Source organism: Plectropomus leopardus, chromosome 8, assembly GCF_008729295.1.
Source record: "Plectropomus leopardus isolate mb chromosome 8, YSFRI_Pleo_2.0, whole genome shotgun sequence".
Taxonomy (NCBI): Eukaryota; Metazoa; Chordata; class Actinopteri; order Perciformes; family Serranidae; genus Plectropomus; species Plectropomus leopardus.
Window position 1 is genome coordinate 21,733,441 of NC_056470.1, and position 12,476 is coordinate 21,745,916.

Here is a 12,476-nt window from a genome sequence, read left to right on the forward strand (position 1 = left end):
TCGTCGGGAATTGTAGTTTATTACGTTGTATGGACGACCTAACAGAATTGCGAATAAACAAACGAACGCAGTCTGATGCAACTGTTGTCTAATATATATATGTATACATGTCTGTTGCAGTGGATAAAATTCATTTCAATTATGTAAACAAACTGTCGATGGCTACCAGTAATTTTGTCTCCCCTTTACGCAGTGTACCCTACTCAATTTCCCATGAGCCATTGTAGTGTAGCGTCAGCCATCCACTCGATGTTTCACTGGCATTGTAGTCACTTGCAGATGTCGGGGTTCACTTAAAACAAATGCCACCATGAAAAGGGAAAAGTCATATTAGGTCGATGCAAATTGAGATGAGTATATATAAAGAAATAAATAAATGACAATAAAGAAAAAATGGTGGCAATGTGTAAATATAGGCCTACTACAAGATCTTAAACATTCACTCAAAGTCGATGACCAGATAAAAGATTTCAATTATAGGACCTCTACCTTAGTCACATAATCACATTGCTTAAAATGCCATATGCAATATTCCTATTGGAGTTACAGCTAATGCAAGCACATACAATATCCCTGACATATATCCTTTAAATGCTATAAATATAATAAAAAAAATGTTGCCCCCCTCCAGCCTCACCCCCCTGAAAACATAAAGGTAGGGGGGGGACTTTTATCTTGACAAAAATTTAAAACATTTACACCACTAATTGATGCAGAAAGACACAATTTGGTGCATAAGAATTAGTATACGCAGATATACGGGGTATACCCACCTCTTTTGTCGGGCTGTTTACAGTATATCTACCTATCAGCCCAAAAGCCATTCAAATACAAGGCTATATAGACAAGTAAACCCACATCCTAACTAGTAACCTACCCATCTACTGAGTAGTACACACATCTCATCAATGACCACTAGACTGCAGCAATTATGCTCTGAATTTTCTGATGGAGGACACCTAAACCCCCCATTTCATGTGTCCTCCCAATGTTCAAAAAAAAACCTACACCCTTGCATATAAGAATCATCAACAAACCATTGTTTATGCAAGGAAAATTGAATGAGCATTAAGCTATTCTACAGAAATGCCCTGAATTCAGATTAGTGGGCCATATGATAGCAATTGCAATAATACGAATTCCATAAAAACAAATACTAGCAGCAATGGCTGTCAAAAGCTATAAATGTCAATAAAGACAGTGAAAAGGATAAAAAAAATAAAATAATGGCAAACAGATGTGCCAATCGTGAAAAATACAACAGCAAAAACAGTAAAATGTTGAAAAAATAGGCTATCATGTCTGTGAATTAACCAAAGCAGGAACACCACACACTAAAAATATTACAAAGCATAGCCTACACTTAAAATGATTGACTGACACATATCTAATTTCAACCATAATTTGTTTATTTCGTGCAAAAAACCCTAAAAGTTAATTTATTAAGTTTAACTCTGTTATGAGTAGCTATGTTCCAGTGATAAAAAAAATCCAGTGAGCATCTGTGATGACCAAAACAGTTTCAACAAAAGTGGACTTTATGACCTTAATGATGATGTCATGGTAGTTTTATAGCACTCTCCATACTCTTTTGAGTTTATACATTAAACAAATAGGATCCATTCCACTTACATTCTGCTTCAGAGAAAAACAGAAGATAAATGAGGAGTAAACAGATAAACTGATGCTTTAATTAATCATGAATCAGATCCTATATCATGTGAATCTTATTATCATAAGCTGACTAAATAGCTTATGATCATACCATATGCCATTACGCTGTAACGACGTCGCAGCGGTTGTCAGAATGTTACATTTCATCGATTTTCGGTCGCCGGGTTACGTTGTTAACGTTGTGGGCACGTACTTGTTTTGCTGGGTACCGTTAACGCCCACTTTAGGTACTGCTCATTTTGCGGAGCGGTAGCTCCATTCATAGGGCTAGCAGGCAGGCAGGCAAGGCGCAGGAGCGGCCAAACACCATCACCGACGTAGTGTGTGAGCCAAAGGATGGTCTCTCACTGAAAAACACCAGGCCAGGTTGAACTGCGCTATCATTGTCAGCCGTTTCGACGTCGGGCAACTAATACCGAAACCATACCGTCAGGAATGGAATTTGAATGTCTTGATTAAATACTGGAGAGGTCCTCTCCTGCGCTCTCGACCTGCCGCGGAAATACACTGACTTCCTAGTCGCCTGGCTCTTCATCGCTGCCGCAGACCGGCCACTCCGCTCGGCTCATTTAACCCAGGCTGTCCGCGGACCACTGGTTCTGGCATCTGGACACATCGGAACTGATCTATCGACTGAAGATACGGAGACGTGCCTGTGCGTGCTTTTGCTGCCTGTATAATGCCGACACATTTGCGGTTTCGGAGAAGGTCATTCCTTGGGCTTTTATTTCTTTTTTCACTGTCCACCTCCGCATTGTATTTCATCTACTCCGCCCCCGGAATCGGTAAGTAAAAAAAAAACAAACAAAAAACAACTGATGGTATTATTTTAAATACTCAAACGTTAGGATGAAGTGATGGGTGTTTGGCAGTTAGGTCATGTGTGACAGCTCGGCTGTGGGGAGTGTGGACAAGCGGAGGGGCCATGCGCCTCTGCTGAGCCTTGATCTCGCCCAATCGATGATGAGACTTAGCTGAATGCTGGAACTCAATCCTATAATATCCATGTACCTGACCATGATAATAATAGTGCTACTGAGGAGCATCATGGCTACCATAATCATGCTGATGTTAGTAAGGCCTAGCAGCTATGATTATAACGCTTATAGTAACCACTGGGGCAAAATATCGTATTTTGGCTTTGATTTTGGGGTCATTGACATTCATCAAATAGTCATATGGTCATATGTATTGCACAATACAAGTCTTAACAAGTCTTAGATTAGTTTGTTTTTCACATGCAAAACATACATCCGAAATAGTAAAAGCGCAAAAGAAATGTGATGGAGAAGTGCAAACAACCCTCAATGGGCTTGATCAAGGTACTCTCCAGTGTGTATGCCAAGACATAATAAGGAAAATATTACAAAGATGGGAAAAAAGAGAAAGATATGATGAAATGTACCTTCATATATACAAATTCAAAATATTGAAATTATGGACAGCAGATAATCCATAGTGTAACATTGAGGAGATAAAAACACACCTTAAGCAGATAGTCCATAACATGAGGGTTAAAAAAATTAAACTAATATCCAGATTTTCCATCAGTATAACATTAAGGAGGTTAAATCAAACCTCAACAGCTAACTGGACAGTTTACACCCATAAGGATAACATTAGAGAGATAAAAACAACCCTTTAACAGCTTTCCTATATTGTGTAGGTGGTGATTTTAATATTTGAGATGGCAAAGCCTTCCATATCACTGAACCTCTGTAGACTGATAACTGCAACTAAGATATTCAACAGATAGGAGTCCTGAGTTTAGATTTTTTTGAAGTAGAATGATTATAAAGATGATTATTGCAATAATGGAGTTTCCAAAAAAGGGGGGAAGCGTGCACCATGTCTGACTGTTATTTGGCTGGGACAAAGGTCACATTATGAGTCATGGATTCAAAGGCCTAAATAACATTTGTGAAGTCAACCTGAGATCACTGACAAACAAATAACTCCTGACATCATTTGCTGTCTGTAAGTCACATGCAGTTGTGTACTATCACATGTCCTGAATCCATGTTATTAATTCATTAATGTCTTGCATCATCCCCTTCCTTCTCTCTTTCCTGTATCACTCTGTCTCTTTCATTGAATGTGTGCATGCACATGTGTATCACCTCCAGTCTTCTCGAGTATCTGCCGTCTCACCCATCTTTTCTTGGAGGCATGCCAGCTGAGGGCATGGTCCACTCTTCCTATCACCCACAGCTATTTATGCTCTCTCTTTTGGTCATTATCACCCATGTGATGCTCAAAAATCAGTAACTTTATTGTAGCTTAAGAACAGGCATGGCTTATCTTGATGCATTGCACTTATTGTAAAATTGGGACTTTCACCTGACTCTGTCCTTGACTCTGTGCCAACCAGATCTGTGAAAGCTTTCCACAGATTGGTTGTAAAAACACTGATGAATGTGTAAATGAGCGACAATAACATGCTATGTTCTTCAATTGTGGGGCAAATTCACAAGTTCACAAGGTGCAGTTAAAGTTGGCCCCTGGGAACTTTTTCCTATTTACTGCTTAAGCCACTGTTGGTTGGATATCCTGTTGTGCTTGCGGAACAGGCATGCTGGGCAAGGTTGGGTTTCCTTGAGACATTGTTATGCAGTATCTGCTTTGTTTAAAACAATCCACAACATGACATTAATCATCTGTCTGAGCCATACAATAGACCAGTGTTTAAGTTTACACAAGAGGTAAAAAAAATGACTTTCTAACACATTTACAATCAATAGGACAGACTTTTATCCGTCAAAAATGAGTCATTATTGGACGGGAAGTGACTGCATGAGTTAAACAGTAATAATGACATACACATGTTCCTAAAACTCATACAGAGAGCCAGTCCTTCTTACTCATCAAAATGGCTATTGACCCATTCACGCGTTTTACCTGCTGTGGACAACTTAATCAATAATTGAATCAATTCTCATGTTGAGGACACATTACTGACAGGAATAGTATGCCCAAGTCCCAATAACATAGAGCAATGATTCCTCTAAATGTGAAACAAATTAACCAATAAATCATTGAGCAACCAGGATAAAAATAATCCCTCATTCACTCGTTCACTATTTTTCCAGCTCAAGTATTGATGGTGTCTGGTAACGGAGAGCTGTTTTTGGCAGCGTCCATCCTCCTGGGTGTTGACTATTGTAGGGCTGTAATGGCCACGTGGTTTACTGGGGGTTAGTTCAGAAACAGAACAAGGACCAGCAGCACCAGTCCATTAATTATAGATGGTAACCAGGAGCAAGGCGGCTTCTGCTGCTGTTACTAAAAGCTACAGTTTAGTCTTTTACACTTGAGGTGCTGGGCAGAGCTCAAGCGGCAGGCCCGAACAGGAAAATCAGGTGGGGGATGGGAGAATGGTGTTTAAAAATAGTACTTCCAGTTTTTTGATATGAGATGGTATGATTTACTCATTGGAAGTGATACTGATGCATAGGCATTAGCTGAGGTTTCAGGTCATCTGGTCAGAGATGCACTAGTGTGCCACAGCTTGTCAGACAGAGACAAACAGCAGCAACTGTGGCCTGTTACAGAAACATTTTGAACCGCAGCACAGCATTAGCAATTGATTTAACTATCCACAACAAAATATATTATCTTTAGTGTAGAACCTCCTCTTGTGTCTCCTGGTATCGTGAACCTATTGAAAAAAGAAAATCATTGCATGATTCATAGAGGTGTTAGGGCTAAATCAATCATCAGACACCCAAGATGCTGTATTCTGTTGTGGGTAGGGTTCCACAATATTGGATTTTTTACTGATATCCGATATGCCGATATATAACAACTAATTTTGGCCATGAGCGATACTGATATCGATAAACCACCTAATGTTAGTGATCAAGTCTCTTCTGTATAGTTTTATTGTGACGGCCCACCAGCAGATGGATACATAAAATACAGTGCTTTACTGTGTATGTAATATTCATTGTGCAAACAAAAAAAATGCTTCAACTTAAGGTTGATGTTTTCTACATGTTCACTTTTTCAGTAAAATTAAATGAATAAAAATGTTGATTTGTGATATCGGCAGAAACCAGCATGTTGGCAGATACCAATGACATGCTGATATTATTGTGCATCCCGAGTTGTGGGTACTGAGTTGGTGCAACTCCATTTGTTGGCTACTCTGAATTTTGCAAAGGCAACAGTTAGAACAGTCTGGTAAGTTCACAAAAAAAAACACATCACTTCACGGTTATGCAGCCTTTAAAACCAGGAAAAGGCAACACTAACAATAGTTTAAAATCTAAAATGATATCCAGTGTCATATCAAACAATTGATGTAATATTGATCAATTGTCCAGCCCTGCTATACTGTACAGTAGCTCCATTAATATCCCAGCAAAAGTGTCCATGAATGATCATTACAGTTTTCTCTATTGCCAGTATTTCAGCATAGAATGTTTAGTGAAGTAGATATCAAGAATATCTCAATAGGCATCTCTTATACGGAAAGACTTTACAACCTGTCTCATCAAATGGGGAGCTCTGGCCACAAATGTGTTAGATATTTCATTGTATGATGGCAGCAAGAGATTATGAGGAAACACTGCAAAGAATTAGCAGAATAATTCAGAGTAAAAAAAGAATCAGAAAGATGGAAAAGGGCAAGAGGAGGGAGAAGGATGAAAGAGATAAGCCTAGCGTCTCTTCTTCTGCTGGTTTGCACATCGGGGAACCCATCCAGAACACCTGAACAGGGCTTCCTATGATACCCAGGTGGCTTCAGAGCAGAATGCCCCAATTTCATGGTTTAGTCCATTTCCCTCTGTCTCTCTCTCTCTCTCTCTCTCTCTCTCTCTCTCTATCGTTCCCTCCCTGTCTGCCTTCGTCTCTCGCTCGGTTTCTCTGTCTCCATGTACTCATATGCACTGACACCCCAGCCTCTATGTTGCCCCCGAGCATGGATGCTGACTGATGCAGGCAGGGGATGCAGGGCACAGCTGGGCCTGATTGCAGCAGTTTATTTAATTAAAACATGAGAGAATCCCACTGGAGCGAGAGCTAGGGAAGACACAGGCTCTATTTATAGGTTTGAACACAGATGCACACACACACACACACACACACACACACCTACATCTCCACATCCGGTGAGAGCAAGGAAGACAAGAAGCCAGGTGCTTCCCTTTGTCTCTGGAGACGAGGCTCATCCTCTCACCTGAATGGCTATGTGTATGGGTGTGTATGTGTAATGCTCTTGTATATCTATCTGTAATATTGTATATATGTCTTAAGTGTGCACCAGGCATATTTCTAGGTGTGGCTTACTGGCAGTCAGTACCGTCTGACAGGTTGCTTCACAGTGTGAGGCAATGCAGATGAATAGTTAGTAAGAATTTTAGAGATCCACCGAGGTTTTGAAGTAGCCGCAGAGTATCATGCATAGTTTGGCAAACCATACAAAGGCGATGCAATGATAAGCAGTCTCCACCTCAACATGACAAGTAACAACAAAACATTTTGCTATCAGCATTATTAACATTTTTGTGTTTAGCGAGTATACATCTGGTTTTGAAGCGACCTTACGTCACCTTTGTAGCCCATTTCTACTTTACTGTCAGCTACACATGCCTCAACCACCTGTCATTCTTTCCTTGCAACTATCGCAAGTGCAGAGACTGCCAGTAAGTGCATGTCTCAGAGGCAAATGATAGCCAAAGACTTTAGAAGTAAACACACCTCCTGCTCTTACAAGCAAGTCATAATTACATAACCTGCAGGTGTCATGTCTTCAAGTTGGTCTGCTTCATCAGCAAGTATTACACTATGAGTTCCTAATGATAAGCATACTCTCTGCTGCCCTGTTATTTTCAGGCTTTTGAGAATATGCCCACCATTGTTAATATAGAATGATAAGCCCAGTATGAATTATGTTGTGTTTGGAGTATGTTACCATGAAACGAATATCACAAGATATAAAAATGCTTATAAAAATGTATTGTATACTTCAGTAATGAATGAAATTGCTTACCTAAAAAAGCAACCAGAGAAACCCATGTGAACCTCAGCCTGTCACAGCTTACTATAACAATATTGTTTTCAACTATATCTGCAGTATATTTCTTTTGTTTAAAACTGATGAAATACGCTCAGTGAAAACTAATAAACTTGAGTGTGGATCAGGGATGGGACAAATGATTTACATCGCTGTATATCTTGATAAAGTCTCCTGCAAGACACAACAACACTGGCACTAGTAAAGCATTCTGTCGGAATAATGAGGCAGAGGTTTGTTCTCCCTTTGCTGAGGACATTTTAGCTTTAGACCTGTTGTGCTTTCTGGTAGTTCAGCCGATGAATTCTTGTTGCTCCTGTGCTTAAATTTTGTGCTATACAGTCTGATAATTGCATGCTCTCTCGCTCTTCCTACCTTAAGGGATTAATCTGTGGAGAACAGCACCAGGGCTATGTTTTTTATTTAAGCTTGTGTCCTGTTATCACTGTCATGGCAGAGATATCAGTTCTGTGCTATCACACTCTCAGTCCTAATGGCACTGTATTTTCCCCTCAGTGCTACTAGGCATGCTGGTCTCTGCCCAGTGTTTTCCCAGAGTAGTTTTTTACATTTCCGCTGGTCACACCCACCAAGCTGTGTGTTAGTCTGCACATACATGATTGTCTATCCACTTTCATGTCTGTTTGTTTGTTCAGCCACTTCCTGTGAAGCTGACTTTCCAATGTTACAATGAGTGGCTGCCTTTCCCCAGGAACATTTGAATCCTAATTTGGGTAAAAACTGGCGCTTGAGGTGGAGAGGTATTGAAGAAGGAAGGAGCTTGTCAAGATCAGAGAGATAATGTTATGTTGCTGTGCAGTTTGGTGCTTTGCATACATTAGAAGGAACTGAAAAAGTCCACATGTAGCTTGTCTTAGTTATGTTTATCGTGTTTTTGTGACAGCAGTGTTTTGACGCTTACCTGTTACCCTGGCAGACTTAATGTGGGTAAATCATTAACTTTATTGAAGAATTTGACATGTTTGTGACCTTACTATACATAGGCCTTGTAGATGGATTTGGTAAATCTGCACTTTCTGATGAATGAATAATGTTTGATCTTTTTTACACCACTGGTCAGATCAAAACTCTCAGCAAGCAAGTTTAAGTGCCTCTCCTATGTCTCATAAACTTTATAGGCTGTAAAATTTATAGCATTGTCTGGGGTAACCATAGTGCTCTGAACTGGCCAGACTGACACAAATCTGCTGTGGTAATGGTGGTCACTATGCTTGTACAATGCACTTTCTAGGGGGTGTGTTTGTACATTGCGAATTCCAAAAAACTCGGGACTCTGTGTAAAACATAAATAAAAAGTGAATACAATGATTTGCAAATCATTTTTACCTATTGAAAACAGTATAAAGACAAGATTTTTAATGATCATATTGATAAACTTTGTTGTTTTTTGTAAAATATACACTTATTCTGGATTTGATGCTTGCAATGTGTTCAAAAAAGTTGCAATGGGGGACACAAAAAGTTGAAATCTCAAATATACTTCTTTGGAACCTTACACAGGTTAATTGATAACAGATTATTATAAGTATTATTTATAAGTGTGAGGGGGGCATCCTTGAAAGGCTTAGTTGTTCACAAGCAAGGATGGTCATTTTGTGGAAAAACTGCGTGGGCAAACACTCCAGCATTTTAAGGACAACATCTCTCAATTACAAGGAATTAAGGGATTTCACCATTTACATATTATGGTATATAAGGGGCACAGCTGAAAAACAACACTGAAAGGCAGTGACCTTTGACATTTCAGACTACATTGCATTAAAAACTGACTTGATTTTGTAAAGCATACTAATACATGGGCTCAACAATTTTTGGTAAACACAATTTGTCGCTGCATTTACAAATGCAAGTTAAACTCTACCATGCAAAGTGAAAGCTGTATATCAACTACATCCAGAAACACGGCTGACTTCTCTGGACCTGAACTTATCAGAAGTGTGCTGTGGTCTGATAAGTCCATATTTCAAATTGTTTTTCAAATTATGGATGTTGTGCCCTCAACGTTAAAGAGGAAAAGGACCATCCAGACTGTTACCAGCGTTAAGATCAAAAGTCAGCATCTGTGATGGTATGGAGGTGTGTTAGTGGTCATGGTATCATGACTAACTTGCACATCTGTTAAGGCACCATGAATGCTGAAAGGCCCAAACTGGTTTTCTCTTTTAAGGATGCCCCTCTTATTCCAAGACGACAAGATGATGATGGACAACATTATGGGGTATTACAACAGTTTGGCTTCACACGTAAAACAGTTCGAGTAGTAGACTGAAGTGTCTGCAGTCCAGACCTATCTTGCACTGAAAATGTGTGGCACATTATGTAGCACAGAATACAGCAATGGACGCCCTGGACTGTTGAGCAACCAAAGCCATATCTTAAGTATGAATGCGAAGAATTTCACTTTTAAAATATCAATATTTAGTGCCCTCAGTTACTTATTGGGGATTATTAAAAGAAAAGTGTTTATGTTAAATGTCTAAACATTTGAAATGTGTTACAAGCATCAAATTCAGAATAAGTTTATGTTTCACAAAAAACAATAAAAATTATAATTTTTGAGCATCAAATATCTTGTATTCAGTTAAATAGGTCAAAAAGGATTTATAAACCATTAATTTCTGTTTTTATTTACTTTTAAACTACATCCCAACAAATGGACACAGTAGGTGTAGGAAAGAACATGCTGGCAATAGTTATGCCCTTGTGTGCTTAGTGTATCTGTTTCTGTGCTGATGCCACACTTGTAGTAATGCAGTAGAGCTTCTCTGGCACTCTTAAAGCCATCCATCTCTGGTCTCCACTGTAATGCTACCCTCACCCCACCTCCCACCCTCCTTCTACTACTTAATTGATCCATCCATTTAGCTCAATGCAGCCAGCCTCTTAAGGCTAATTTCCAGAGGCTAGGGAAAGCCGGGGTGAAATATTAACTTGGTGCCAAGCTTCCTCAGATAGATTCTCTTGTGAATAAACAAGCATGCTTCACTGTTATAAATTTTGCAGCTTCACTGTTTAACTTCTGTAATGCCATTTAAAAATCTCCAGTTTATTAAAAGTGAATATAAAACTGTACAAGCTCAGCATGAAAGGGAAACATTGGGAGCTGGATACACAGCGGTTCAATCACTGAAATTCCTCCGGCTGGAACACTTAAGGTCTGGTGTTTGACATTTTCACTGCAGTTGCCATGGTTCCCCGAGGGCTTGTTCCCATCCAGGACTGACTCCTTTTTATCGCACGGCAACCACAGAAACATGCCATCTGTGTTCCCATGATGATTGGGGTGACAACAAATCCCCAAGGATACAGTCATTACAGTCATTGGGGACAGAGCCACGGACTGTCTTTTTGTCTGGGACATCTGTACACTGTAAAGGAGACCCTTCAGTAAAAGTCATTACGACTAGTATAAATAACTTCAAACAATGTCAGATCTGTCTAGCTCTTTACTGCTGTCAAGTCAGAACAACACTTCCCCCATTATTTAAATAAACACATCAAAATTGTTATTTTTACTTCCGTCTAGACTTTTTGCACTCAAATCTGCCTGCTGTGATCGTCTGCTGCATTCCTGTGTTGTAAATGTCTGCACACAGTCCAAGGACATGTGACTCTAAATACTCTATTAACAAAGGAATTTAGTTAAACATCAATAGAGTGGGAGTTCATTGCACCTTGTGAGTCAGTCAGAGGCAAAAGCAATCCTCTTAAAGCCTTTCATTGACCGTGTGATACCCTGGCGGCTATTCCCTGTTACACACACACACACACACACACACACACACACACACACACTGTACACTCCAAATATGGTTTACTAGAATATGCAGGAACACTGAGCGTCACCCTGAAAAAAACCCAGATTACATAACTGTTTTGATTGTTAGGCTGTAAAGTCTAAAACATTCCTTTTCCTATGATTGCAGAAGACAGGGGATACTAAGTCCTTGCTTTGATCTGTTTACCTAGTTTATAGGGGGAGTCACCTTATCCAATATTTTCAAGACAATTCAGTTTATATTTGTGGATTTTAATGATTGTGTCATAGCCAATAGCAGGAAACAAGAGATTAGTCCAACCTAAAACATGCTATGCAAAGATCTGTCAAGGATGAATTTTAAATAGATGGTTCAAACTTTTTGAGGCTGAGGCATTTTAATATTTTCCTGGGGGCTGTATCACAAAGCCAGTTCAAAAGAGCCAGGCTCTCTTTGACTGACCAAGACTTTAGGATTTGTCGAGCCAGCTCAGAGATAACAGGTACTATGAAGATGGTTATCAGCTGTCTCTGTTAACCCAGGCTTTCTGCTATAGGCTACCTGCGCATTCTCATAAAATAAACGCATCATTTGACAGTAAAAAAATGATCGACTATGTACCGCCTACCTTAGCCTTTGAAGAATATTTGCACAGTAAGTATTACAGTAAGAAGCAACATTGTTGCTTCAATTAAGGCATGAGAGGAACGCTGGTAGAAAATGACTTAAGATGTGAATACACAAGTTAATTTGGCCTATTGATTTTATCACTCTGATAACGTGACAGCTGCACATCCTGTTGCTCTGAAACTTTAAACTTGCTGCAGCGCATTTCAACATTATTATCCAGAACTATATTTAGGTCAGACACTGTCCCATAAATGGTAACCTCATCCTTAATATATATATATAAATAATAAATAGCGTTAATGTTTAAGGCTATCTGTGGGTTTATGGAGGGCTCCTTTTAAAGTAAGAGCGGACAAATGGACCAGAAAACTCTA

At 39.5% G+C, this 12,476-nt stretch overlaps 1 protein-coding gene across 1 annotated transcript in view; it reads left to right on the forward strand.

Annotated features, from left to right (window-relative positions):
• The first annotated feature begins 1,957 nt into the window (after window positions 1–1,957).
• Window positions 1,958–12,476, forward strand: part of b4galt5 (UDP-Gal:betaGlcNAc beta 1,4- galactosyltransferase, polypeptide 5) — a 38,291-nt gene continuing 27,772 nt past the window's right edge. The window contains exon 1 of the mRNA XM_042491548.1: window positions 1,958–2,459. Within this exon, the coding sequence (XP_042347482.1) occupies window positions 2,354–2,459 (106 nt within the window). The 5' untranslated portion in view covers window positions 1,958–2,353. The remainder of the gene's footprint in view (window positions 2,460–12,476) is intronic.